This window comes from Pelophylax lessonae (genome assembly GCF_965119305.1).
Source record: "Pelophylax lessonae genome assembly, chromosome: 4".
NCBI classification, from domain to species: Eukaryota; Metazoa; Chordata; class Amphibia; order Anura; family Ranidae; genus Pelophylax; species Pelophylax lessonae.
In genome coordinates, this window is record NC_138771.1 from 410,887,549 (window position 1) to 410,914,975 (window position 27,427).

The 27,427-nt window shown below is 43.8% G+C and overlaps 2 protein-coding genes across 2 annotated transcripts in view; one reads left to right on the plus strand and one right to left on the minus strand.

Annotated features, from left to right (window-relative positions):
* The window catches only part of HMMR (hyaluronan mediated motility receptor), a 142,770-nt gene extending 138,219 nt beyond the window's left edge, over nucleotides 1-4,551 (minus strand). Inside the window, exon 1 of the mRNA XM_082252649.1 lies at nucleotides 4,415-4,551. Within this exon, the coding sequence (XP_082108775.1) occupies nucleotides 4,415-4,460 (46 nt within the window). The 5' untranslated portion in view covers nucleotides 4,461-4,551. The remainder of the gene's footprint in view (nucleotides 1-4,414) is intronic.
* Nucleotides 4,552-4,731: 180 nt separating this feature from the next.
* The window catches only part of NUDCD2 (NudC domain containing 2), a 60,445-nt gene continuing 37,749 nt past the window's right edge, over nucleotides 4,732-27,427 (plus strand). Inside the window, exon 1 of the mRNA XM_082256908.1 lies at nucleotides 4,732-4,974. Within this exon, the coding sequence (XP_082113034.1) occupies nucleotides 4,786-4,974 (189 nt within the window). The 5' untranslated portion in view covers nucleotides 4,732-4,785. The remainder of the gene's footprint in view (nucleotides 4,975-27,427) is intronic.

Below are 27,427 nucleotides of genomic sequence, written 5' to 3' on the forward strand. Positions count from 1 at the left end.
GTGAACCAGGCCTAAAGCAATAGTAAAGTCATTAATAGATAAAAACACCGGTCCTCCTGCAGGTTTAACCACTTCTGGATCGCAAGGATTTGCCCCTTTAAAGACCAGGCCATCGGATCAGAGCGCCAGGACCAGTCATCACCAGGTAGGCCAGACACTGCTTGATGGCTATATAATAATGTAATGTGGGCTGCTATGCGTGTGTATATTAGACCTGCACGATTCTGGCCAAAATGAGAATCACGATTTTTTAGCTTGGAATAAAGATCACGATTCTCTCTCGATTCTCTGTGTAACAAAAAAAAAAATTGGGATAACTTTACTGTTACGTTTTTTTTTTTTTTTTTTATTCATTAAAGTCTAATCATTGCGTTTGAAAGACTGCTGCGCAAATACAGTGTGACATAAAATATTACAACAATCGCCATTTTATTCTGTAGGGTCTCTGCTAAAAAAATATATAAAATGTTTGGGGGTTCTAAGTACTTTTCTAGCAAAAAAAAAAACTGATTTTAACTTGCAAGCAACAAGTGTCAGAGAAAGATCCAGTCTTTAAGAGGTTAAACTTCCTTTCTCCCTGGCAGAGGGAAGGAAAAGATACAAATGTAATCATTTTTGTTTATAGTTAGGAGACTTAATGCTGAAAGGTGTTAGCTGTGTGAGTGAATGAGTCATCCAGCTCACTGAAATGTATCAATTCACAAGTCAGGCAGACTTGACAGAGAAACTCGGTATTTTAAAAATGCCACAATAACAATACCGTGGCTATGCAATACCGCGATATATCGAATTACCGAAAACCGGCATATGTCTAATTAGGAACACTTACCTGTCCAGGCATCCAGTAGTATCCTCACTCAAGCTGATTTTTCAATCGGCTATCAGGTGCTGGCGCCGCTATCTTGACTAAGGGAAACCAGCAGTAAAGCCTTCTGGGACCTGTAAAGTGTCCCAAAATGCAGTGGGGGGGGAAGAAAGCTCCAGACTTCAAAACCAAGTACCCACTCCCAAATAAGGAGTCAAGTATGCAAAAGGGGAGGGCTATTAGGCAGACAAGCTGAGCTTCCTCTTTTGGGTTTTGAATGCATTAAAGACTACTTTAGAACCACATTAATTCCTTAAAGCGAAGTTCCGGCCTCGGGGTGAATTTTAGATAAAAATAACCCTGGGACAGTCAGGGCTAGTGCATTCCATAACAGATAGCCTCTGTACTGTCCCAGGTCGCACTTACCCTTTAGAAGAAATATTTACCTTTAAAATTTCTTCTCCAGCGCTGCCATCTCAGGTGTGGGCAGCTGAATCCAGCGCGTCCTCTTCTGCCTCCTCTTCGGTGACGTCCCAGAATGCCCTGCACCGGCCCGCTCGTCACTTCCGATGCAGGCGCGGCATCCCTGCACAGCTTCTGGGCATGCCCAGAAGCTGTTTAGCAGGGAATGTCGCGTCTACACCAGAAGTGACAAGCAGGGCCGGTGTTCCGTGAGAATTACCTACCCGTGAGAAAAACCTACCCCTCGTCACTTCCGGTTCACGGCACTGTATGGAATGCAGCGCTTACATTAAAACAGCTGTGCTGAAATACGAGTCATCTCCGCTCCTGTCCCGGTCACTTCCCTGCTCTCGGATAGTAAATATAAAAGCGGCGGCGGCTGTATGAAAACATAAATCACTGAGCCGCCAGCCGCTTTTATATTTACTTGCCGTGAGCAGGGAAGTGACCGGGACAGGAGCGGGGATGACTCGTATGTCAGCACAGCTGTTTTAGGTAAGTGCCGCGTCGGTAGGTTTTTTTCACGGTACACCGTGATCGTTTTATACTAGTGCGCATGCGCACTAGTAAGCTCCTCTGTTCTGCCATTAGGTATCCGGCGCTCTGAGCATGCGCACTGCTGCGCTGCTCAGATGCTTCTGGCCGGAAGTGACGAGGGGTAGGTAATTCTCACAGGGTAGGCAATTCTCACGGAACACCGGTGCCGACTCCTGGGAGCGATGACGTCCAGCTCCCAGGAGTCATCGCAAGCCGGAAGTGATGGCACGGGCCGTGGCCACAGAGGGAGGAAGTGGAAGGCAGGGGAGTATATTTTCTTCAAAAACAAGGTAAGTGAACAAAAAAAAAAAGAGAAAAATCAGGAGCATCCATTTCTTTTTCAGGTGACCCTCAGCAAGCGGATGGCCCAAAAATCTATTTTGAGGCCGGAACTCCGCTTTAACGGCACAACAGCCCTTTATGTGGGCTTCAATGCCCAGGAGGTGGCACAGTTTTCTTCTTTTTTTTTTTAATGTAATGATAGATTGACTCTCACAGTGCTCATGTGATCAGGAGCCTATCCGAGAGGCTCCTGATCAAAAGCGGTCACTGAGTGCTCTCAACACACAACCTTAGGACGCCATGCAGCTGCTAGGGAGTTAAAGCCCACTTTTCTTGCCACTGCCTATATGCGGTCTGAAATCAGCAAGAAGTTAAAGCTGGACTTTGACTCCCCATCAACTATATACAAATCTCATCCTGCCCTCTACTTTAACCACTTGCCGACCGGTCACGTTGACCGTACTGCGGCAAAGTGGCTCGTTCCCGTCCAGCGACATAGACCTACGTCGCTGGACTCCCCTTGTGGGTGGCACACGCACGCCGCCGGAGGCTCGCTCCCGCTGTATTCAGTCACAGCGGGAGTCGGGCCAGGGGAGGAACGGCGGCGATCGCCGCCGCTCTTCCCCGATCATCGGGGAATCGAGTCTGGAGATCCGCCGCTTGTGTAAACAAAGCGGGCGGATCTCCTAAGTGACAGGCAGGGTCAGATTGCAGGGCTCAGCATAGCTGAACATCCGATCTGTCCTGGTGTCACTCAGTCACCTCCCCCCACACACGTCAGTAAGCACCAGGCATACATTAACCCCTCCCTCTCCAATAAAATTAACCCCTTCCCTGCCAGTGTAATTTTTACGGTAACAGTGCATATTTATAGCACTGATTACTGTAGTAATGTCACTGGTACCCCCAAAAGTGTCAAAAACGTCAGTCAAGGGTCCAATCTGTCCCCCGCAATGTCGCAGTCCCGCAAAAAAAAAAAAAAAATAAATAATAAATCGTCGCCATTACTCGTTAAAAAAAAAAAACACCAAAAATGACAAATCTTTCCCTTAGTTAGTAAACGCAATAACTTTTGCGCAAACCAATCAAAATATGCTTATTGTGATTTTTTTTTACTAAACAGGTAGCAGAAAACAAATTGGCCAAAAATTAAAAAAAAAATTTAGATTTTTTGGGGGGGGGGAATTTCATATAAAAAAAATGTGAAAAATATTGTTATTTTTTCAAAATTTACGCTCTTTTTTTGTTTATAGCGCAAAAAGTAAAAAAAAAAAAAAAAAAAAAAAAAAAAAAAAAAAAAAAAAAAAAAAAAAAAATCGCACAGGTGATCAAATACCACCAAAAGAAAGCTCTGTTTGTGGGAAAAAAAGGACATCAAATTCGTTTGGGTACAGCGTCGCACAAACGCGCAATTGTCAGTTAAAGTCGCACAGTGCCGAATCGCAAAAAGTGGCCCAGACGTAAGACAGTAAAATCCTCCAGTGGTAAAGTTGTTAACAGAATTTTTTTTTAGGGGGGGGGGGGGGCTACATTTTCAGCATGGGCCAGAATAAGGTGTACAGTGCCCAGATCCTCTCTGGAGCATTCCATATTCCAGGGGTGTTGGCCATCTATTTTTTTTTTTTTACAGTTCCTCACTGCTATGAAACAGCAGATGTGCGTTAGCACAGGGTCACTGCAATACTCAGGAGACGACCGGCATCCTCTGGTGACATCAGATGAAGGGAGTGGCACAGTACCAGGTGTGCCACAGAAAACACAGCATCCAAGCTATACGGAAAGGAGGGGGAGGGGGGAATTTATTTTGTATCGGGTAAGGGAGAATTATACCACCTGTCACATTTCTCCCCCCCCCCCCCTGTCGAAATGGGGAGATTTCCATTTACTTCCTGTCCAATAGCCACAAGAGGAAGGGAGAGGTAATCCCTCCAATAGAAAAGAATCCTTGATGGTCACTAGAACTAGTGGAAGATTTCCCTATTCCTGTCCTGGTGACAACTAATTATGCAGTGTGTTTGTATGAATATATATATATATATATATATATATACATACATACACACACACACACATACATACGCACATCTCTATCTATCTATACACTATATATATATACACACACACACACACACACACACACACACACACACACACATACATACATACATATATATATATATATACACACACACACACACACACATAAAGTCCGGCTTTAATACCTTGTGGATAGTTTAACTGAGAACAGAGTAGCTAAAATGTATCCCTGTGCCTTTACCCAGGAGAGATGCAAAGGACAGACAAAGCCTATCACTGTACTGAACTTACCAACTTCCTCGTTGAACCTTTTGAGAGGCGCCTTCGAGAAGGACATGGTCGCTGGCACTCCAATACACACACCGCACTAACCTATAAACGCAATCTCAGCTCCAAGCTCTTCTTTAAAAATTGCGAGCAGGGACCTCCACCAATCACCAACCAGCATATGGCCACGCCTCAAATTTAAACTTCAGCCCAATCACACGAGAAATAACAAGCTCAGCACAGCCAATAGGGAAAGCCCTGTGCGATGACTGGAGCAGGGAGAAAGAATCACCGATGCGTCCTGCGACGCTTCAGTGCTGGTGCATACCGGGAAATGTAGTTCTACAGAGGTGCGACTGCGCATGTGCCCCAGCTTCTAGGTTTTTCCAGTGGGGATGTCGGCGTACTTCGAGGAGAAAAGCGGAGTGGTGCTGTGTAAAACTCCGTGGGGCTGCTGGTACCAGACCATGGAGGAGGTCTTCATTGAGGTGCAGGTGCCGGACGGCACACAAAGCCGGCACGTCCGATGTAGACTGGGAATCAGAGACATAACGCTGGCCGTGCAGGACAAGCAGATTCTAGAGGTGCTGCTGGGCTCACTGATTGGTGGGTTGTGAGGGCGGGGGAGGGGGAGATCTGTCAGTCCCCACATGTGGACAAGACTTTAAAAGAGAACTCTAGGGAAAGGATGAATCCTTATTTACAGTGGGCTGCAAAGGTTTAAGTCATCTGAAAGGACTTTTTTTTTTATTTGTGTTTAAAGAAAGGAGCCATACCTGTTCTTTGTATAGAATGCCCCCTTATCTCCTCTTTGGCATTCCCCTTCCTTCATCCAGGTGCCTCCTTTAGCATGCCCTGAGCAGGGCTATGTGCTTCCATAGACACACACAGCACCGGCATGCCACTCCCCTGTTCCCTCCTCACAGAAATTTGACTGATAGCAGCAAGCAGCTATGACTCTGTTGTCCCCTGTGAGACCACAGAATAGAAGTAGAAAAACACCAAGGGCACACAGAAAACAAGGGTTTCCTGTGTGTTTCCTGTTCACACTTCCTTCCCTGTGTGTTCCCTGTTCACACTTCCTTCCCTGTGTGTTCCCTGTTCACACTTCCTTCCCTGTGTGTTCCCTGTTCACACTTCCTTCCCTGTGTGTTCCCTGTTCACACTTCCTTCCCTGTGTGTTCCCTGTTCACACTTCCTTTCCTGTGTGTTTCCTGTTCACACTTCCTTTCCTGTGTGTTCCCTGTTCACACTTCCTTTCCTGTGTGTTCCCTGTTCACACTTCCTTTCCTGTGTGTTCCCTGTTCACACTTCCTTTCCTGTGTGTTCCCTGTTCACACTTCCTTTCCTGTGTGTTCCCTGTTCACACTTCCTTTCCTCTCAGCAAAAGTGTGGTGCTGGCAGGATCACCAGGTGAAAATAAAGGAAACTAACACAGCCACCATATCCAAGGTCCAGTAAGCTGCAAAATGTTACATTTTATGTTTTTGGGATTAGATCAGCATTTTTTTTTTTTCCACAAAAGATTTTTATTTAGGATTGAGGCATACAATGAATAACAAGAAACAGTAATAAGATGCATTTTTTAACTCGGTTTCTGCGGAAAAATAACACATGAAGGGGTTACTATTTGAAAGCAGAGCTCCCCCTAAAAGGGGAAGCTCTACTTGTCTACCTTACCCCCCTCCCACCACCACATTTGGCACCTTTTAGGGGAAGCGGGTACCTGCTCCTCCCCCCCCCCCCAACAGCCTTCTGGGACACTTCACAGGTCCCAAAAGACTGTGCCCCATTCATAAAGTGCAGCTGAAAACCAACTGTGAAGCCACAAGGATTCATTGCAGATTTCTCCTAGTCAAGATGGTGGCTACAGCACCTGATGGCTGATTAAATAATCGGCTCAGGTGAGGACACTGCTGGATGCCTGGACATGTAAGTGCCCTAATATTAAAAGTCAGCAGCTACAGTATTTGGGGGAAGCCTGGAGCTCCTCTTTAAGTTCCGTGTACAGAAAGGAGGAGAGCACATCCTGTTCCCTTCTCCAGTCTTTCTTCCAACCCCCCCCCCCAATGCTGCTATCTATACTGGCAAAAGTGTAAGCCGCCCACCCATGTTCTTCCAACCAATGGCGTCATCAGTTGCTAAAGGCAGGTCGAGCGGCACCTCTAGACTTTCACTTTTGCTGACAAAAGTATAGAGAACAGCATAGAGGGGGAGAGAGCATGGAGGATAGATAACAGCATAAAGAGGGGAGAGAGCATGGAGGATAAATAACAGCATAGAGGGGGAGAGAGCATGAAGGATGAATGGGATGTACTCTGCCTCCTCTCTGTACACAGAACTTGACCTGGATACACACTATACAACTTTTGTTTGTAGATTTCCTTTAGCTTTACCTTCAACTATGTAGTACAAGGGCCTGTCTGATTGCATATAAATTGAAAGTGTTTAGGTTCGACCTCATATTGTATGGTTTTGGTAAATCTAAAGGAAAAAAAACTAAAGAAAATTGTATAGTGCGTATCCAGCTTTAGTGTTACTAACCACTTGCCGACCGCTCACAATGAGCGTACTGCGGCAAAGTGGTTAGTTTATCGTCCAGTGACGTAGACCTACGTCGCTGGACTCCTCCCCTTGTGGGCGGCGTGTGCCGCCGGAGGCTCGTTTCTGCTGTATTCAGTCACAGCGGGAGTCGGGCCAGGGGAGGGGCGGCAGGGATTGTCCGGGTTCGAGTGTGGAGATCCGCCTGCTTGTGTAAACAAAGTGGGTGGATCTCCTAAGTGACAGGCATTGGCAGATTGCAGGATTCAGCATAGCTGAACCTGCGATCTGTGCTTGTGTCACACAGTCCCCTCCCCCCACACACGTCAGTAAGCACCAGGCATACATTAACTTCTTGTTTACCAATAGAAGTTAACACCTTCCCTACCAGTGTCATTTTTACAGTAACAGTGCATACTTATAGCACTGATTACTGTAGTAATGTCACTGGTACCCCCAAAAGTGTCAAAAATGTCAGTTAGGGGTCCGATCTGAATGTCGCAGTCCCGCAAAAAAAATCGCAGATCGCCGCCATTACTAGTTTAAAAAAAAAAAAAACCTATAAAAATTCCAAATTTCCCGTAGTTAGTAGCTGCGATAACTTTTGCGCAAACCAATCAAAATACGCTTATTGCAATTTTTTTTACCAAAAATATGTAGCAGAAAAAACAAATTGGCCTAAAATGTTAAAAAAATTTTGATTTTTACATTTTTTTGGGGGAATTTCATATAAAAAATGTGAAAAATATTGTTATTTTTTCAAAATTGTCGCTTTTTTTTGTTTATAGCGCAAAAAGTAAAAATCGCACAGGTGATCAAATACCACCAAAAGAAAGCTCTGTTTGTGGGGAAAAAAAAGAACATCAATTTAATTTGGGCACAGCATCGCACGACCGCGCAATTGTCCATTACAGTAACGCAGTGCCGAATCGCAAAATATGGCCTGGTCAGGAATCTTCAGGTCTTAAAACGGTTAAAAATACGCTCATTGAGAATTTTTTTGTCAAAGACATGTAGCTAAATACATTTTGGCCTAAATATATGACAAAAATTGAATATATTGGATATTTTTTAACTGTCAAAGTAGAAAAATATTGTTATTTTTTCAAAATTTTACATTTTTTTATTAATATCGCAAAAAATGAAAAGCACAGAGGTGATCAAATACCACCAAAAGAAAGCTCAGGAGAAGGGTCCAAAACAATTTCCAAGGCATTAGATATACCATGGAACACAGTGAAGACAGTCATCATCAAGTGGAGAAAATATGGCACACCAGTGACATTACCAAGAACTGGACGTCCCCCCAAAATTGATGAAAAGACGAGAAGAAAACTGGTCAGGAAGGCTGCCAAGAGGCCTAAAGCAACAATAAAGGAGCTGCAGGACTATCTGGCAAGTACTGGCTCTGTGGTACATGTGACAACAATCTCCCATATTCTTCATATATCTGGGCTGTGGGGTAGAGTGGCAAGATGGAAGCCTTTTCTTGCAAAGAGAAACCTCTAAGCCCAGGTAAATTTTGCAAAAACACATCTGAAGTCTCCCAAATGCATGTGGAAAAGTGTGTTATGGTCTGATGAAACCAAAGTTGAACTGTTTGGCCATAGTGCCAAAAGATATGTTTGGCACAAAACTAATGGGTCATACACACTATAAGATTTTCTGAAGACTTTTTCCTTTAGACTTACCAAAACCATATAATATGAGGTCAAACCTAAACACTTTCAATTAGTATGCAATCTGGCAGGCCCTTGCACTACATAGAAGAGGTAAATCTGAAGGAACTCTAACCACAAAAGTTGGACAGTGTGTATCCAGCTTAACACTGCACATCATCAAAAGAACATCATACCCACAGTGAAGCATGGTGGTGGCCGCATCATGCTATGGGGTTGTTTTTCTTCAGCTGGAACCTGGACCTTAGTCAAGGTAGAGAGAATTATGAACAGTTCCAAATACCAGTCAATTTTGGCACAAAACCTTCAGGCTTCTGCTAGAAAGCTGAACTTGAAGAGGAACGTCCTCTTTCAGCGTAACAACAACCCAAAGCATACATCCAAATCAACAAAGGAGTGGCTTTACCTGAAGAAGATTTAAAGTTTTGGAATGGCCCAGCCAGAGCTCAGACTTGAATCCGATTGAAAATCTGTGGGGTGATCTGAAGAGGGCTGTGCACAGGAGATGCCCTCGCAATCTGAGAAATTTGGAGTGTTTTTGCAAAGAGTGGGCAAATATTGCCAAGTCAAGATGTGCCATGCTGATAGACTCAAACCCAAGAGTGCTGTAAAAAAAAAAAATCAAAAGGTTATTCAACAAAGTATTAGTTTAGGAGGGAGCACACTTATGCAACCATATTTATTTTATTTTTACTTCCTTACACCTAAAAGATTTCAGTTTGTTGTTTTAACTTAGTTGTACAGTTTATAGGTCACATTAACCACTTAAATACAGGGCACTTTCACCCCCTTCCTGCCCAGGCCAATTTTCAGCTTTCAGCGCTCTCACACTTTGAATGACAAATGCGTGGTCATGCAATGCTGTGCCCAAATTACGTTTTTCTTTTTTTCCACACAAATAGAGATTTCTTTTGGCATTATTTAATCACTGCTGGGTTTTTTTTTTTTCTTAGTTTCTGTCGGTAAATAAGTAGTTTTTCTTCTTCACTGATGTGCGCTGGTGAGGCGGCACTGATGAGGTGGCAACGATGAGGCATTAATATGCTGCACTGATGGACACTGATATGCTGCACTAATAGGTGGCACTGATGGGCTGCACTGATGAGTAGGCACTGACTGGCATCACTAATGAGCACTGAGGTCACTGATGGGCATTGATTGGTGTCACTGATGGGCACTGCTTTTGCTTTACTGTAATCCAGGGCACTGATGATCAGTGCCCTGATTGCTTGTCCTAGACTTCCCTCTGAGGAGGAGCCGCTGATCGGCCCTCCTCACCACACACTCTTAGTGTGAGGCGAGGAGCGCCGATTTAAATGGCACTTCCGCTTTTACATGTGACCGGCAGTGATTGGACACAGCCAATCACATGGGTAAAGATCACCGCGCTGCACACCCGTGCGTACCGTCATGTGACGTCCTACCATAACGAGAGCCGCACCGCTCCGCCATCGTTTGACTGTGGGTGGCAAGTGGTTAAAGGTGAAAAACATTCTGAAATTTATCTTTGTCTCTTTTCTCTTTTTTTTTTTTTTTTTTAACATCAGACGCCTGACATTTTAACAGGGGTGTGTAGACTTTTTATATCCACTGTATGTAGTGTGGCTTCCTAACATGGAAAAATGTTTCATGGTGAATAGGTTTATTGAGCCCAATGGATCTGTACTATAAAAAGTAAGCTGTGTGTTTCCTGCTAAAATCATCAGTGTCTGCATGTAATGATACTGTAGTGATTAAAGTGGAACTCTACTCACCTTGGCTCCAGCAATGCTCAGGAGCTCTCTGTCAGCTGCTGACATCTTTAACCACTTTACCACCGGAGGATTTTGCTGTCTTACGTCCAGGCCACTTTTTACGATTCGGCACTGTGAGACTTTAACTGACAATTGTGCGGTCGTGCGACACCGTACCCAAACGAAATTTACATCCTTTTTTTCCCCACAAACCGAGCTTTCTTTTGGTGGTATTTGATCACCTGTGCGATTTTTACTTTTTGTGCTATAAACAAAAAAAGAGCGTAAATTTTGAAAAAATAACAATATTTTTCACTTTTTTTTTTATATGAAATCCCCCCCCCCCCCCCAAATGTAAAAATCTAAATTTTTTTTAAATTTTTTGCCAATTTGTTTTCTGCTTCCTATGTTTGGTAAAAAAAAAATCACAATAAGCGTATTTTGATTGGTTTGCGCAAAAGTTATTGCGTTTACTAACTAAGGGAAAGATTTGTCATTTTTGGTGTTTTTTTTTTTTTTTTAAACGAGTAATGGCGGCGATGTGCAATTTTTTTTTTTTTTTTTTTTTTTTTTTGCCGAACTGCGACATTGCGGCGGACAGATCGGACCCTTGACTGACATTTTTGACACTTTTGGGGGTACCAGTGACATTTCTATAGTATCAGTGCTATACATATGCACTGTTACTGTAAAAATGACACTGGCAGGGAAGGGGTTAATTTTATTGGAGAGGGAGGGGTTAATGTATGCCTGGTGCTTACTAACGTGTGTGGGGGGAGGTGACTGAGTGACACAGGGACAGATCGCAGGTTGAGCTATGCTGAACCCTGCAATCTGTCACTGTCTGTCACTTAGGAGATCCGCCCGCTTTGTTTACACAAGCAGGTGGATCTCCAGACTCGATTCCCCAACGATCGGGGAAGAGCGGCGGCGATCACCGCTGCTCCTCCCCTGGCCCGACTCCCGCTGTGACTGACTGAACATAGCGGGAGCGAGCCTCCGGAGGCGCTGGACGGAATCGAGCCACTTTGCCGCAGTACAGTCAACGTGACTGGTCGGCAAGTGGTTAACCACTTAAGGACCGGGCCCCTATTTCTGACACTTGTTGTTTACAAAATAAAATGTTTTTTTTTTTTGCTAGAAAATTACTTTCAGGCTCGGTTCACACTATTGCGATGCGGGAAGGCTGCGAATTCGCAGCCTGTTCCCGCATCGCACACGCACCCCCGGCAGTTCACACTGCCATATGCGATCCGCTGGGGGTGTCAATGTAATCTTAACGACACCCCCAGTTTGATCGCATATCGCAGTGCGATCGTGCAGTTCGCACAGGATCGGATCGCACAAGTGTGAACCGCTGTGCGATCCGATCCTGATGCGGCAGCAAAAATGCCTCCTGTGCGTCTTTGCTGCGGGTGCGGTGCGAATTTAGCCATACAAACTGTATGGCTAAACTCGCACCGCACAGCTGATCGCATGTCATGTCGGAGCAGTGCGCTCCGACATGACATGCGAACCCGGCACACGCAGAAGTGTGAACCGGCTCTAAACCCCCAAACATTATATAAAAATGGAGATCGTTGCAATATTTTTTTTATCACCCCGTATTTGCGCAGCGGTCTTCCAAACACAATTTTTTATTTTTTTTTTAACTAATTTTATTTAATTAAATAAGAAAACCGTAAAGTTAGCCCAATTTTATTTCTATAATGTGAAAGATAATGTTACGCAGAGTAAATAGATACCCAACATGTCATGCTTCAAAATTGCACACGCTCGTGGAATGGCGACAAACATTGGTACATAAAAATCCCCATAGGCGACATTTTAAAAGATTCTACAGGTTACCAGCTTAGAGTTACAGAGGAGGTCTAGGGCTCAAATTCTTGCTCTCGCTCTAACGATCGCAGCGATACCTCACATGTGTGGTTTGAACACCATTTACATATGTGGGCGGGCATTGCGTAACGGGACAGGGTGCTTTAATTTTTTTATCCTATTTATTTTATCTATTTTTTTTTTTTTTTTTTTTAACAGTTTTTTTTTTTTCTCAATATTTGATCATTTTTATACCTATTGCAAGGAATGTAAACATCCCTTGTAATAGAAATAAGCATGACAGGTCCTTTTTTATTGTGAGATCTGGGGTCAAAAAGACCTCAGATCTCACATCTATACTAAAAAAGAAAAAAAAAAAAATTTGCTCTTTAAATACATTGCTAGGAGATGACGTTTGACGTCGCACCTGTCCTCAAAGACCATAGATTAGAGTGGGGGCCATCTTGCCCTCACTCGACTTCCTATCTGTGAGGAACGCGGACCAGATCGTTTTCCCCGCTGCTAGCGGGTCCGGTAAGTGGGGAAAACGACCGGGAAGTGACAGGAGGGGGTGACCTTTCCCGCCGCAACGTAATGGTGATCCCGCGGTGAATCCGCCGCTGGGACCACCCTTATGTGAAAGAGGACCGCCCGCAGATTAAAAAAATACAGAGGTTATGGTAGCTATCTGCGACATTGTTGCAGACAGATCTGACCCCTGACTGACATTTTTGACCCTTTTGGGGGTACCAGTGACATTACTACAGTAATCAGTGCATATTTTTAGCACTGTTACTGTAATAATGACACTGGCAGGGAAGGGGTTAACCCTATGGGTGATCAAGGGGTTAAATGTGAGCCTAGGGGAGTGATTCTAACTGTGGGGGGCGTGGCTTCCGAAATGACCACAGAGACATGTGATCCTATATAGAAGTATCACATGGGCTCTGTGATCATTGCAGGGAGAAGAACGGTCGGCTGTGTTTACGTCATCTCTCAGCGGGTGTCAGACGGCAATCGGAGCCGCCTTACACACGCATCGGCTTCCCTCCTGCCGAGTGGGGTCGGGAGTGTGCCGCCGGAGGTAGATCTACGTCGGTTTGCGCAGGAGAGCCACACTGCGGCAGTAAAAAGGCGGCGGGTGCTCGGGAAGTGGTTAATATCTTGTAAATGTAAGTGCATATTTATTTATTTTTATATAGATAATGCTATTATGCGCTCTCTATTCAGTCCCTAGTGCCATAGTTCATGACTCTGGTTTGCTCTCAGATAATGGCCCTAGGCAGGGGTGCATATTTATTGTTGTTTTTTTTTTTTTTTAGTTCATAAATATGAAGAATACTTTGGCGCTTTTCTCTCTTTCTTTTTTTTGCCTATTAACAGCTTCTGGGTATCTAATGCCAGCCACTTTCATTCACTGGATGGGGATGACATCAATCCCGCGCATGCACGGGAGTTCCATCGGCTTTGGCATTGTCAAATTTCTAAAGTGAGCTGCACAAGAGTTGTGATGGCTGCCTATATCGTAGGATAAGGGGAAATCGGAGGTTGTTATTGCTTCCAACATGCCCTGAAGTGATTACCCCACCAATGATTGTTTGATCCAGAGGTTATTATGTGTTTGTATCCACCACAATTTCATTTGGGTAATGATTACTGCTTGGTAGTAAGCTTTAATATTAGGGGTACCCATGCCAGCCATATACAGTGGGTACGGAAAGTATTCAGACCCCCTTAAATTTTTCACTCTTTGTTATATTGCAGCTATTTGATAAAATCATTTTAAGTTCATTCTTCTTCCTCATGAATGTACACACAGCACCCCATACTGACAGAAAAACACAGAATTGTTGACATTGTTGCAGATTTATTAAAAAAGAAAAACTGAAATATCACATGGTCCTAAGTATTCAGACCCTTTGCTGTGACACTCATATATTTAACTCAGGTGCTTTCCATTTCTTCTGATCATCCTTGAGATGGTTCTACACCTTCATTTGAGTCCAGCTGTGTTTTGATTATACTGATTGGACTTGATTAGGAAAGCCACACACCTGTCTATATAAGACCTTCCAGATCACAATGCATGTCAGAGCAAATGAGAATCATGAGGTCAAAGGAACTGCCTGAAGAGCTCAGAGACAGAATTGTGGCAAGGCACAGATCTGGCCAAGGTTACAAAAAGATTTCTGCTGCACTTAAGGTTCCTAAGAGCACAGTGGCCTCCATAATCCTCAAATGGAAGACGTTTGGGATGACCAGAACCCTTCCTATAGCTGGCCTTCCGGCCAAACTGAGCTATCGGGGGAGAAGAGCCTTGGTGAGAGAGGTAAAGAAGAACCCAAAGATCACTGTGGCTGAGCTCCAGAGATGCAGTCAGGAGATGGGAGAAAGTTGTAGAAAGTCAACCATCACTGCAGCCCTCCACCAGTCGGGGCTTTATGGCAGAGTGGCCCGACGGAAGCCTCTCCTCAGTGTAAGACACATGAAAGCCCGCATGGAGTTTGCTAAAAAACACCTGAAGGACTCCAAGATGGTGAGAAATAAGATTCTCTGGTCTGATGAGACCAAAATAGAACTTTTTGGCCTTAATTCTAAGCGGTATGTGTGGAGAAAACCAGGCACTGCTCATCACCTGTCCAATACAGTCCCAACAGTGAAGCATGGTGGTGGCAGCATCATGCTGTGGGGGTGTTTTTCAGCTGCAAGGACAGGACGACTGGTTTCAATCGAGGGAAAGATGAATGCGGCCAAGTACAGGGATATCCTGAACAAAAACCTTCTCCAGAGTGCTCTGGACCTCAGACTGGGCCGAAGGTTTACCTTCCAACAAGACAATGACCCTAAGCACACAGCTAAAATAACGAAGGAGTGGCTTCACAACAACTCCGTGACTGTTCTTGAATGGCCCAGCCAGAGCCCTGACTTAAACCCAATTGAGCATCTCTGGAGAGACCTAAAAATGGCTGTCCACCAACGTTTACCATCCAACCTGACAGAACTGGAGAGGATCTGCAAGGAGGAATGGCAGAGGATCCCCAAATCCAGGTGTGAAAGACTTGTTGCATCTTTCCCAAAAAGACTCCTGGCTGTATTAGATCAAAAGGGGGCTTCTACTAAATACTGAGCAAAGGGTCTGAATACTTAGGACCATGTGATATTTTAGTTTTTCTTCTTTAATAAATCTGCAACAATGTCATCAATTCTGTGTTTTTCTGTCAGTATGGGGTGCTATGTGTACATTCATGAGGAAGAAGAATGAACCTAAATGATTTTAGCAAATGGCTGCAATATAACAAAGAGTGAAAAATTTAAGGGGGTCTGAATACTTTCCGTACCCACTGTATTTTGGGTCTGTAAAGGATGGAGTATTTTGAATCTGGGCCTTTTCCTTCCCCCCCCCCCCCCCCCCCCTCAAAAAAAAAGTGATTGATGGCTGGCTAGTTGTAGCTTCCTAAGATTGGTAGTTGATATATTTGATGAGTTCTAAAATGATATAGTGATCTAGTATCAGTAAGACAATTTGAGAAACTGCCAATCTTCATGCCTGTGAGACCTAGAATTTTGAGAGTTCAGTAGCTTGCTGATATATACGGATTGCAGTAGTGTCTCATAGTACCGAGCCAGAGAGCAGTTTGGTGACACTATTTTGATCTTGAAATACTTAGTGTTCCCAGGACACTGCATTCACTATATCGGATCTCCCCACAGTACACAGAACATGGAAATGCTCTTAAAAAGTTTTAGTAAGTAAAAGCTGATAAATACCTTTTCTCAGCAGCCTTGTGACTTCTATCAGTGCCTAGTTAAAACTTGGAGGAGAAGTTTTCATTTTCCCCTGACCCTCTGACTGGACAGTGCTGATTGGCCCTGTGCTGATCACATGCACTCTCCCAAGAAAAAAAAAAACAACCCCTTTCTAGCAATACACACCAAACCTTAGCCTGTGCAGCCTGACTCCAAAGGCTCTGTCTTATCTGGACATGTTCTGGGGGCAGTGAAAAAAGAGGAGGATCTGTGCATACAGGATCAAGCAGCCTTTTTAAACAATGCACAGGATTAACCCCTTAGGTTCCACAATGAGAATAGCAAGCATGCTTTACTGCATAAACATACTGATTTTACTTTGATTGGCAATGAAGTGGCTAAACCACTAAAGTGCCTTGTGAATAAATAAATGAATGGATCCTTAATTATGGAAGACAAATATCATACAAAACCACTGTCAAAAGTGCTGCTGTGCATAAAAATCAAAAGGGATTTTAAACGTGATAGTACAAGAAAACAGCGCAAAATTGATTGTGATTGGCAATAAAGTGGCCAATCGCAATCAATTTTGCGCTGTTTTCTTGTACTATCACGTTTAAAATCCCTTTTGATTTTTATGCACAGCAGCACTTTTGACAGTGGTTTTGTATGATATTTGTCTTCCATAATTAAGGATCCATTCATTTATTTATTTATTCACAAGGCACTTTAGACAAGACACTTTAGTGGTTTAGCCACTTCATTGCCAATCACAATCAATTTTGCGCTGTTTTCTTGCACTATCACATTTAAAATCCTTTTGATTTTTATGCACAGCAGCACTTTTGAGTCACTATTTATTTACCATAGCGCAAAATTAATTTTTTGTTTCTATACTGATTTTACTGTTGTGGGTTTAACCACTTCAGCCCCGGAAGATTTTACCCCCTTCCTGACCAGGCCCTATTTTGCGATTCGGCACTGCGTGACTTTAACGGACAATTGTGCGGTCGTGCGACTCTGTTCCCAAATGACATTGACGTCCTTTTTTTTCCCCCACAAACAGAGCTTTCTTTTGGTGGTATTTGATCACCTGTGTGATTTTTACTTTTTGCGCTATAAACAAAAAAAGAGTGACAATTTTGAAAAAATAACAATATTTTTCACATTATTTTTATATGAAATTCCCCAAAAAAAATTTACATTTTAGGCCAATTTGTTTTCTGCTACATATGTTTGGTAAAAAACGCAATAAGCGTATTTTGATTGGTTTGCGCAAAAGTTATTGCGTTTACTAACTAAAGGAAAGATTTTTGTCATTTTTATTGTTTTTTTTTTTTTTAACGAGTAATGGCGGCGATCTGCAATTTTTTTTTTTTTTTTTTTTTACGGGACTGCGACATTGCGGCGGACAGATCGGACCCCTAACTGACATTTTTTACACTTTTGGGGTACCAGTGACATTACTACAGTAATCAGTGCTATACATATGCACTGTTACTGTAAAAATGACACTGGCAGGGAAGGGGTTAACTTTATTAGTGATCAAGTGGTTAAGTGTGTCCCTAGGGTAAAGGGGTGTGGCTAGTGATATAACCACAGAGACATACGATCCTACATAGCAGGATCGTATGATCTCTGCAGTTAGATCAGGGAGAATGACAGGCGGCTTTGTTTACATCAGCCGCCTGCCTTTCTCCCTCTCCACCGGGAGATCGCGAGTGACCAGCGGACATCGGGTCCGCCGGTCACACGCGCGGACAAGTCAGGGAACGAGGGGGGGTGGGAGCACCCACCCGCCCCCTAGAGGCTCGTAGGCGAGCGACGTAGTACTACGTCACTTTGCCTGTACGGGGCTGACTGCCGCAGTAAATGTACTTGCGAAGGTCAGCAAGTGGTTAATTATCGATTTTGGGGGTCCATGATAAACTGGAAGACGCAGTAATAGTTTTTACTCTGGAAGACAGCATAACTAGTAGATAATGAGACTTAGGCCTCATGTACACTGCTACTTTTAAACGACCGTTTTGAGCAGTTGGGAGTTTTTTTCAGAAGCCCCTGAACCCTCCTTTATGTTATCTTATCTGTCCATGTACACTGAGTCGTTTACAGTCATTTCGAGGCAGTTGAGTTCAGTGTCGTTTTTTGGAAAGCAATTATTTGCGTTCAGGATGTTCAGAATGTGTGTTTACTGGCGTTTCAAACGCGACCGAACGCAATCACCCGCGTTTAGTGCTTGCGTTTTTCCATTTTAAAGGGGAATGATTTTTTGACCTCTAAAAAACGGATCTGAGCCTAAACGCGGCTGCAACGCGACACAACGGACGTTTTAAACGTCCTTTACATAGCTGTAAAATTCCAGCCTTCAAATGACTTTTTAAAACGTCCAGTTTACATGTAGCCTTAGTTGTGTTTGATTTTATACAGGAGATTTGACCTAAGTAAACTAGTGACTGCTGTTGTTACTGAGACCAGGGGATTGGTGAGGGTTAGGATGACATCATTGGTTTATAAGCCGATCTTGTGTGCGTTTTGTACCTATCCTAAAACCTGCAATGTTTGGGTTTATTCTAATAGCCTGAACAAATAGTTGCATCACAAGTGTGAAAATCATGGGGGGAGAAAACACGCCTGCCTTAGGGCAAACCAGGGTTGTAGACTCTGGCACTAGGGACTGAATAGAAAGCACAAATAGCATTATCCATATAATCCGAGAATCCAAACATATGCAGCACTTCGTTAATGTACCACTAAAGTACTTGGGTGAACGCCTTCTCTGTATCCATAGAGATCAGCAAAGGCATCCAATCATGGTTCGCCCCTTGCAACATATTCAGAATCTGTCAGAGGTTTGGCATGCTTTCACAAAACCCACTTGATAGGGATGGATTGATTGGTGGTGGATATCTTTCATACGTTTGCATAGATTTTAATATCAGTGTTCAGTAGGGATATGGGATGAAAGGTTGTAGGTGAATTATCAGGTTTGGGTAACGTAATGATCAGGGCCTTCAGAAATGTGGCATTATGCGCTGCTTGGTCATATATGCATTGAAGGTAGAGAGTCCCAATGGAATGGAAAAGATTTGTATTATTCATTACTGAACCTGTCTGGTCCCGGTGCTTTATGTAAAGGCAAGTTATTCATAGCGTTTTGTATTTCTAAGGTTGAAAAAGGGTCAAAGAGTGTTTGAAGGTTGTGATGGCCAAAATTTTAGGCAAGTTAAGTGATGAACGAAATGTATTTATATGTATTTTTTAGTACTGTGGCACATTCCCATCTGCCCATGTCAAACTCTTTAATTCTGAGTAGTACTACGCAGACCGAATCTAAGAGATATTCTATTCTGTTTCTACTAGTTCTATTTTTAATTTGTTTTGTCAAATGTTTATTACCCATCGCATAAAAGTTCATTTTGAGCTCTTTTAGATGTAGGTCATATTGGGAAATAAAACATTGGGTTAGTTTATGACACAGTTACTTCAGCTTCTTAAAGTGGTCCCAAAGGCAGAAAGTTTTTAACCTTAATGCATTCTATGCATTAAGGTAAAACAACCATCTGGGTGCAGTCCCCTGATACTTACCTGAACCCCATTTCGATCCCCCAGGGATTTGACATTAGCAAATAGTTTTCATTACGGTAAAGAAATCCACCAGTTCTTTTTTGTTGACTTGTCCCCCATGGACAGAGTTCTACAATAAGCGGTTATTCAACCTCCACATCTTAGGCTCTATTCGCACAGGCGACTTGAATTCCAGATATACGCAGGAAGCGTTTGTGATGTCTTTATTTCTTATTGGCGCTGCAATAATGCATACCAAATTGCGCGACGCGTGTCACTCAAAAGAAGTTTCAGGAACTACTTTTGGGTGACATGCGTTGCCCGATTGGACAATCACCAACAGAAATGGCCAAAAAAAAAAAAAAAAAAGGCAAAAATGGCATCGCAAGTGTATCCTGCATTTTGCTGCGAGTCGTCGTCTTCTTTTTTTTTTTTTTTTTTTTTTTCAGTAATTTTTATTCATTTTTTTCACAGTTACAAATCAAAAGAAAAATCAGGTTTTCAAATATAACAAAATATTTTCTCCCCTAAAGCCCTACCTCCTCTCCCCAATCCCCCCATATCTACCCCACTCGAATTGAAGTCCTACTTCTCCTTTTCTTAGATAAGTTAGCATGTCCTACTCTTTAGTCACTCCTCTAATCTTTCCATAAATCTATGTATTCTCTGTTTTTTTTTAAGTCAATCCATTTTCTTCACCTATTTGATAGGCAGTCTACTTCTTCGTCTCTACTACACAAGTATTCCATATCATATATATGTATTCTACTCTACCACACCATTCCCTTATGGCAGGGGCTTCTGTTTCATGCCATTTTTTTGGGATTGTCCCCTTTGCTGCATTAAGCAGGTTTGGGACTATCGAGTTTCTGTAATGTTTTAAAGATCTATTTGTTCTATGGAATAGACATGTCTAGGGGTTATCCCTAATAATCTTGCCTGTAATTTTATTGATAAGTTGTTGTTTCTTTAATCAATACTCCCGAATCTTGGGACATTCCCACCAGACATGAATCATTGTGCCCACTGCTTGTCAGCCTCGCCAGCACAGATTTGACTTTACTGGCTGACAGCTGTGTGCTATAACTGGTGTTATATACCATTTCGAGAGGCACTTATCATTCATCTTGATGGTGTTTATGTCTCTAGCGGTGCAGTGTGCGGCTCTCAACACGGTTCTCTCCTCATGCTTATTCAAACCATTTTCTGTTTCTCTTTCCCAACTTTCTATAAATGTAAGTTTCCTCGTTCCCGCCAGATCGGTTAACATCTTATGTCTGAGACAGGCCATGTCTTAATTTTGTGACGAATTTGTTTTTCCACAAGTTTCAACTTTTTTTTTTCTGATCTGATGGGTTGGGGCAAAAAACTTACAAAGTGTTTTAGTTGCAAATAACTCCAGCAATTTAGTGTCAACTTTCCAATTGTGTTTAAATCGCGAAGTGATCTAATTTTTCCGTTATGTGTGATTCATTTTAATCGCAAATCCCCTATCCCACCACCAAACTGTTTCTCTATTCCGGGTATGAAATATGTTGTGCCTACTAGTGGTAATAATCAGGAGCTGTGTCCATCAATGAACATCAAAGAAATGAATTTTACGGTGTAACGGAACCTCAACCCACACTGTACTTGTGGACTTCCGTCAGTATACGGCTTCCTCCCAGTCGTGAACATATCAGATTTTCCCAGCTGCCCCATACAAAGCTAGCCGACAACTCGGCTTGTACTGGAATCTCCGTTTATTGAACAGTCACACAGAATTTACCACACACAGGTCAGGGGTTGTCTGATTACATTATCTTATGCAGATGAAGTTGTATACAGAAATAGAATTAACCTGATCTAATTATCTAGCCTTCTGCACAGAAACAATGTGAGGTCATTAACATTTAACAATGGAACAGACAGACTTGACACAATCCACATCACACCTCAATAGACAATAGGAAAAGACTGCCAGTGACAGTCTGTCCCATCTCCTACATTGAAGTACATGGAATACACATCTAAGCATTGCTTTGATTATTTAGGAGTCACAGACTTCATGGCAACAGGCTATAGGTCTCACAGTGTAAAGTGGGATTAAATCTTCATATTTCTTGAGATATTGTTGATAAATATTACTCTCCCATTTGAAGTTATCCAAACCATTTTCTCAGTGTCCATTAAGTATCTGTCTTTCGCTCCCAGTGACAGTGAGTACCGTCTCACATGGTAATTCAAAAATCCCATTATCGTCACTTTTTTTTTTTTTTTTTTTATCTGAATTGCAAAAAAAAATTGAAATAGATGGTGTGAGACACACAGGGAGGAGGGGGCGGGGTGATATTGCATACATATGTCTCTTGAGCACAGAAGCAATCACAATTTAAGAGATGGCATCACTCCATATCATGGATCTTTTGAAGGGGCTGTTTAGTCCCTTCACATTTTGCATGGAAACTTTTAAAGAGATCTATTGTAATATCAAAAGATTAGGGTACCTCCAGGGGTAGTTGTAGAGGGTACACCATTACAATAGAAGACTGGGTAAGCCATAGGAGATGAATGGAATCTGAGGTTGATACATTTTCATAGTTATCGGGGTAGAAACTAGGGCAGCAAAGCCATACAGCAAAATCAAACAAGTTGTAAGCGTGCCATACAGTATTTAATAAACAGGTTAACAACAGAAAAAACATATTTTCCCAGAGTTTCAGAAAGCCACGAGGGTGTCACAGCTACGCATTAAAGTGTATGGGTGTGAGATGTGAGGCCTGGTATAAAAAATAAACCTTAACGGCAAGTGGTTAGCCCTTGCCCAGATTCTAAAGAGACAGACAAATCGGGTGTCCCAACACTTGTGCTCAGCCACATGTTTTCAGGGGCTTCGTTGCTGGAGGCGCCTGCTTGTAGGTTTTGGGTAGACCCCATTGGTGGGGAAGTTTTACAGCCTCTTCAGAGGATTGCAGCAAAAGTTTGATCCAGATGTGAAATTATCAGTTTAGTTGGGTGATTCCACCTAAATAAGCAGTAGGGTGGTAGTCAATGGGTTAAATTGTGTACATTGTGACAAAGTTGCTGCCAGGAGATCAGTGAAATTTTTAAATGGGGGGGGGGGGGGGAGGCAAAAAGGGTCTGGTGGCATCTGCTTTTTGCATGTCTCTGCAATAGCCCCTTCTTTGATGTAGAAGAAATAAATCCTGGCCAGCACGTTTCTGGGTACAGCGTCTGGCAAGGTTTTTGCCTTTGATTTTTTTTTGAGCTCTGTCTATGATGAACAAGGGTGTTCTAGTGGGAGCAAAGCTTTATTTGTTATTTTATTTCTGGGAGCAAAGCTTTCAATATTTGTTGCAGGAGGGGAAATGTTTTCCGGAATCCCACTAAACTTTGTAATTCCTTCTAGACCGATCTTCCAGGTCTGTAATTTTACTCTTACTGTCCCTGAAAACTGTCCACCAGATTATTATGACTCTATAAATTGTTCCCATTTTTATGTTTAATAAGATCAGTTCTTTCTTTCTTTATTTGATAAATATGAGTTTAAAATCTAGAAAGATTTCTGCAGAGATCAGCCTGTAATTTTTATTTATGTTCTTTTTTTAATGAGCAGCATGTCTTTTATTAACCTGTTCCGAGGCAGGCTGATCTGAGTTAGGGAAATCAACCAGTGTGTTCAATACAAAAAGAGCAGGGAATTCTTCCTCCTGAGATTCATGTTTCTTTCGTTCATTGACGGACATCGCTTCATATCTTCTTGACCCTTCGGTGTTGCTGCCCCCTACAAGAGTAGTACACTAGGCGGAAAATTTGACTACGCCTATAGGGCAGATCCAGGAAGTATACTGCCACTTCCTGTTATAGGTCATCAGTTTTTTTCTGCCTAGTAAGAACATAGTTCCTTGCTGGGATCTCTGGTCCTGGCGTTTTTTCTTTTTAACCACTTTAAGACCGGAAGATTTTCCTTCTTAATGACCAGGCCCTATTTTGTGATTCAGCACTGGGTTACTTTAACTGACAATTGCACGGTCATACGTCATTGTACCCAAATAAAGTTGATGTCCTTTTTTTTCCCCACAAATAGAGCTTTCTTCTGCTGGTATTTGATCACCTGTGTGATTTTTATTTTTTGCTCTGTAAACAAAAAGAGCGACAATTTTTTTTTAAAAAAACAATTTTTCACTTTTTGCTATATAACATTCCCAAAAAAAATTAAAAATCAAAGTTTTTAACTTTTTAGGCCAATTTGTTTTCTGCTACATATTTTTGGTTAAAAAAAAAATCACAATAAGCGTATTTTGATTGGTTTGCGCAAAAGTTATTGCATCTACTTACTACGGGAAAGATTTATGTCATTTTTATTGTTGGTGTTTTTTTTTTTTAACTAGTAATGGCGGCAATCTGCGATCTTATTCTTTTTTTTTTTTTTTTTTTTTCGGGACTTGCGACATTGTGGCAGACAGATCGGACCCCCTAACTGACATTTTTGACACTTTTGGGGGTACCAGTGACATTACTACAGTAATCAGTGTTAAAAATATGCACTGTTACTGTAATAATGACACTGGCAGGGAAGGGGTTAACACTATGGGGGATCAAGGGGTTAAAGGGGTTAAATGTAAGCCTAGGGGAGTGATTCTAACTGTGTGGGGGGGGGGGGTTGGGCTTGTGAGATGTTTAGAGACATGTGATCCTATATAGCAGGAGCACATAGCCTCTGTGATCATCCGAGGGAGAAGGAAGGACTGCTGTGTTTACATCAGCCGTCCGTCCTTCTCTGTCAGCAGGGAGAGATCGCCGGTATCAGACGGCAATGGGAGCCACCTGACACACGCACTGGCTCCCCGGGTGACGAGCGGGGGCGGGAGTGCGCAGGGGGCGTGCGCCTGCCCCCTGGGCTCCTGAGTGCGAACAACGTAGTACTACGTCGGTTTGCCCAGGAGTGGCTGCCTGCCACAGTAAATCTGCGGTGGGCAGTCGTCAAGTGGTTAAACTGAATTTTTTCTTCTCTTTTATTATATTCTGTTCTGTGAGAACTACAGTCAACTGCCGGACTGGACGACACACTGGATATCCTAGATCCTTATGGTCTTCCCAGTCTGGCCAGCAAGAGTGACCCGAACTTAGCTCTGCGCTAGGTTGGCCGTGACATAGCCCCACTGGACGGGGCTGGCCAGCGAGTGAAAACGCCCTGTGAGGATGCATAGCCCTGGTCACGACCTGTGTCGCAGCACGCCTCTATCCGCAGCACCCCCATTTAAAGATGGTGTGGTGGTCTGCCTGGAATGGTGCCCACCCCGTTCCATGGTGTGGGAAGTAGCGTGTCGCCCCCCCCCCTCCCCTCTCCCTTGGTGGTCTTTCAGGGTGGAGGTGGGCCCCTCCCTGGGATGTTTGCACCCCCGGGTTTCCCAGCCCCTCTAAATAGTCGTGGTGGGTCTTTTGGCACACAACCCCCCCTCTCCCCAGGTGAGGTAGGAGCTGTCTTTGCCACATGCTCTAAAGGGGGGTTGGATGTGCTTGTTGCTAACCGGGTTGGACAACAGGGGGTTTTGAGTGGGTTCCCTGCTTCCTGGAGGTTAGTGGCCGGGTGCAGTGATGTCATTTGGGCTCCCTGTGGTGGTTGTTGAGTTGGAGGAAAGCGGATGTTTTATGATCTGTGGGTACGCGCCTCGCAAGGTGTCCGAGCTGCTGTCTTAGTGACTGTCTTATGCCCCATACACACGTGCAGATTATCTGCAGACTTTTGTCTGCAGACTTACCTTTTCTATGTAGTGCAAGGGCCTGCCGGATTGCATACAAATTGAAAGTGTTTAGGTTTGACCTCATATTATATGGTTTTGGTAAGTCTGCAGACAAAAGTCTGCAGATAATCTGCACGTGTGTATGGGGCATTAGTGACTGTCTGAGTGACTGTCTGAGTGACTGTCTGAGTGACTGTCTGAGTGACTGGCTGAGCTGCTGACCAAGCAGTCCGAGCTGCTGACCAAGCTCTAGCCAAGCTGTCGGAGTGACTGACCGAGTGACTGACCAAGCTATCTGAATGACTGACCAAGCTGTCCGAGTGACTGGCCAAGTAACTGACCAATCTGCCCGAGTGACCGAGCTGCTGTCCGAGTGGCTGTCCGAGCGGCTGTCCGAGCGACTGACTAAGCTGCTAACCAACCTGTCAGAGTGACTGTGAGCTGCTAACCAAGTTGTCCGAGTGACCGACCAAGCTGTCCGAGCTGCTAACCAAGCTGTCCGAGTGGCACCCCCCTCCTCCTCAAGAGGGCTATGTCCTCTATGGAGGGCGACCCTTTTGCTTTTTTGTGGGGTCTAATAGGTGGTCCTTTTTGTGGACCTTTGGCTGGTGTCTCCTTGCGGGACTGAGGTCGACGGCCTTCCCTGCTTGTTATGTTTTCAGGGTGAACTTAGTAAATAGCGACCCTGCTTGGTCTGCGCCCATGCACTTTGAGTGCTCTGAGAGGATGATTCCTCTTTTACTGCAAATGCACCTGAAAAGGCGCTGGTGGATGCACTGATTGTTAGGTGCGGGAAACTTTAAACATGGGGGATGCAGCTGCTGCTGCGTCAGGGGGACCGGTCCCCTTTGGGATCCGCAGATCCTCTAAGGCGGCAAAGGTATTCAATTTTTCCCGCCTACTGTGACAAAATTGTCGCGAGTCATTGGAGTTGTTCTAAATGCAATATGGCGGTGCTTAAGCGTTTTGATAGACGGTATTTCTGGAGTCTTTGTTGAGTACATGGGCAGGTCTCCAGGCTGAATAAATCCATGCTATTTCCGGTGGAGGAGTCTACCGTTTTTAAAAGATCCTTTTGACAGGAGAGCTAAGACTTTGGTCCGCCACATTACTGTGGCCGGTTCGGTCCTTAGACCGGTGTTCACCATAGTTTTGGTGTCCTTGACTTTCCTGAGTGGGCAAAGCTTTTTGCACCAGGATCTGAAGGGGGGAACAGCTTCCACCTGCCTTTGCGGGGCTGGCGGACTATTTGGTCCAGGGGTTGCAGTTTTTGTGATGCCTCTCTGGGCTGTCCGTGACAGCAATGATCCTTCAGGGCATGATATGGCTAATATCTGCGGACCAGACTTTCCAGAAGGCCTTATGTGAATATTCTCTTTGTGAGGAAATGCCTGTTTTGGAGCCTGCCTGGAAGGACCTCCTTCAGGGGTTCCCTGAGATCCTGGTCTAGTATGCCGAGAGTGGGTACTTCTAGACCTGCAAACAAGCCCTCTTCTGCCTGAAGGGGTGCCATAATCCGTATTTGGGGGGGGGGGGGCGTCTTAGCTTCCTTCCGGACCCATAGACCTCCCTGATTCAAGATAAGTGGGTCCACGAGTTGATTTGGCCTAGCTACAAGATCGTTTTCGGTCTTCTTCTCCAGAGAGGTTCTTTCCTTCCAACCTGTGTTTTATCCTCAGACCACTTGTTAGGTCTCTTTTAGGGTGCTGCAAAACTTGACACTACAAAGGGTGGTTGTTCCGGTCTCAGAATCGGAACGTTTGTTTCATGGGTTTTTTTCAAACATGTTTGCAGGTCCCAGGAAGAAAAGCGAGCTATGCCCAATCTTGGTACTCCAGCTCTGAACCACTTTGTATGGGGACAGATGTTTCAAATGGAGTCCATTTGTATGGTAGTGGTATCCCTATATCAGGGGGATCTTCTGGCCTCTATTGATATTAAGGACGCTTACCTTCATATTCCGATATATGTCGGTCATTCGCGCTTTCTCCGCTTTTCATGGGCAAGGAGCATTATCAAGAGGCCTTATTCTTAGCCCCTTGGATTTTCACAAGTGTTTGCCAAGGTGTTGGCATTGATGGGCCAGCGGGGGATTGCGGTACTGGAGTACCTGGATGACCTTCTGCGAGCAAAGTCTGACTGCTCGGACAGACAACAGGGAGATTACTGTGCGGACTCTGCAGGAGTTTGGTTGGAAATTTAAATTACCAGGTGTTGGCTCTGGTTCCGTCC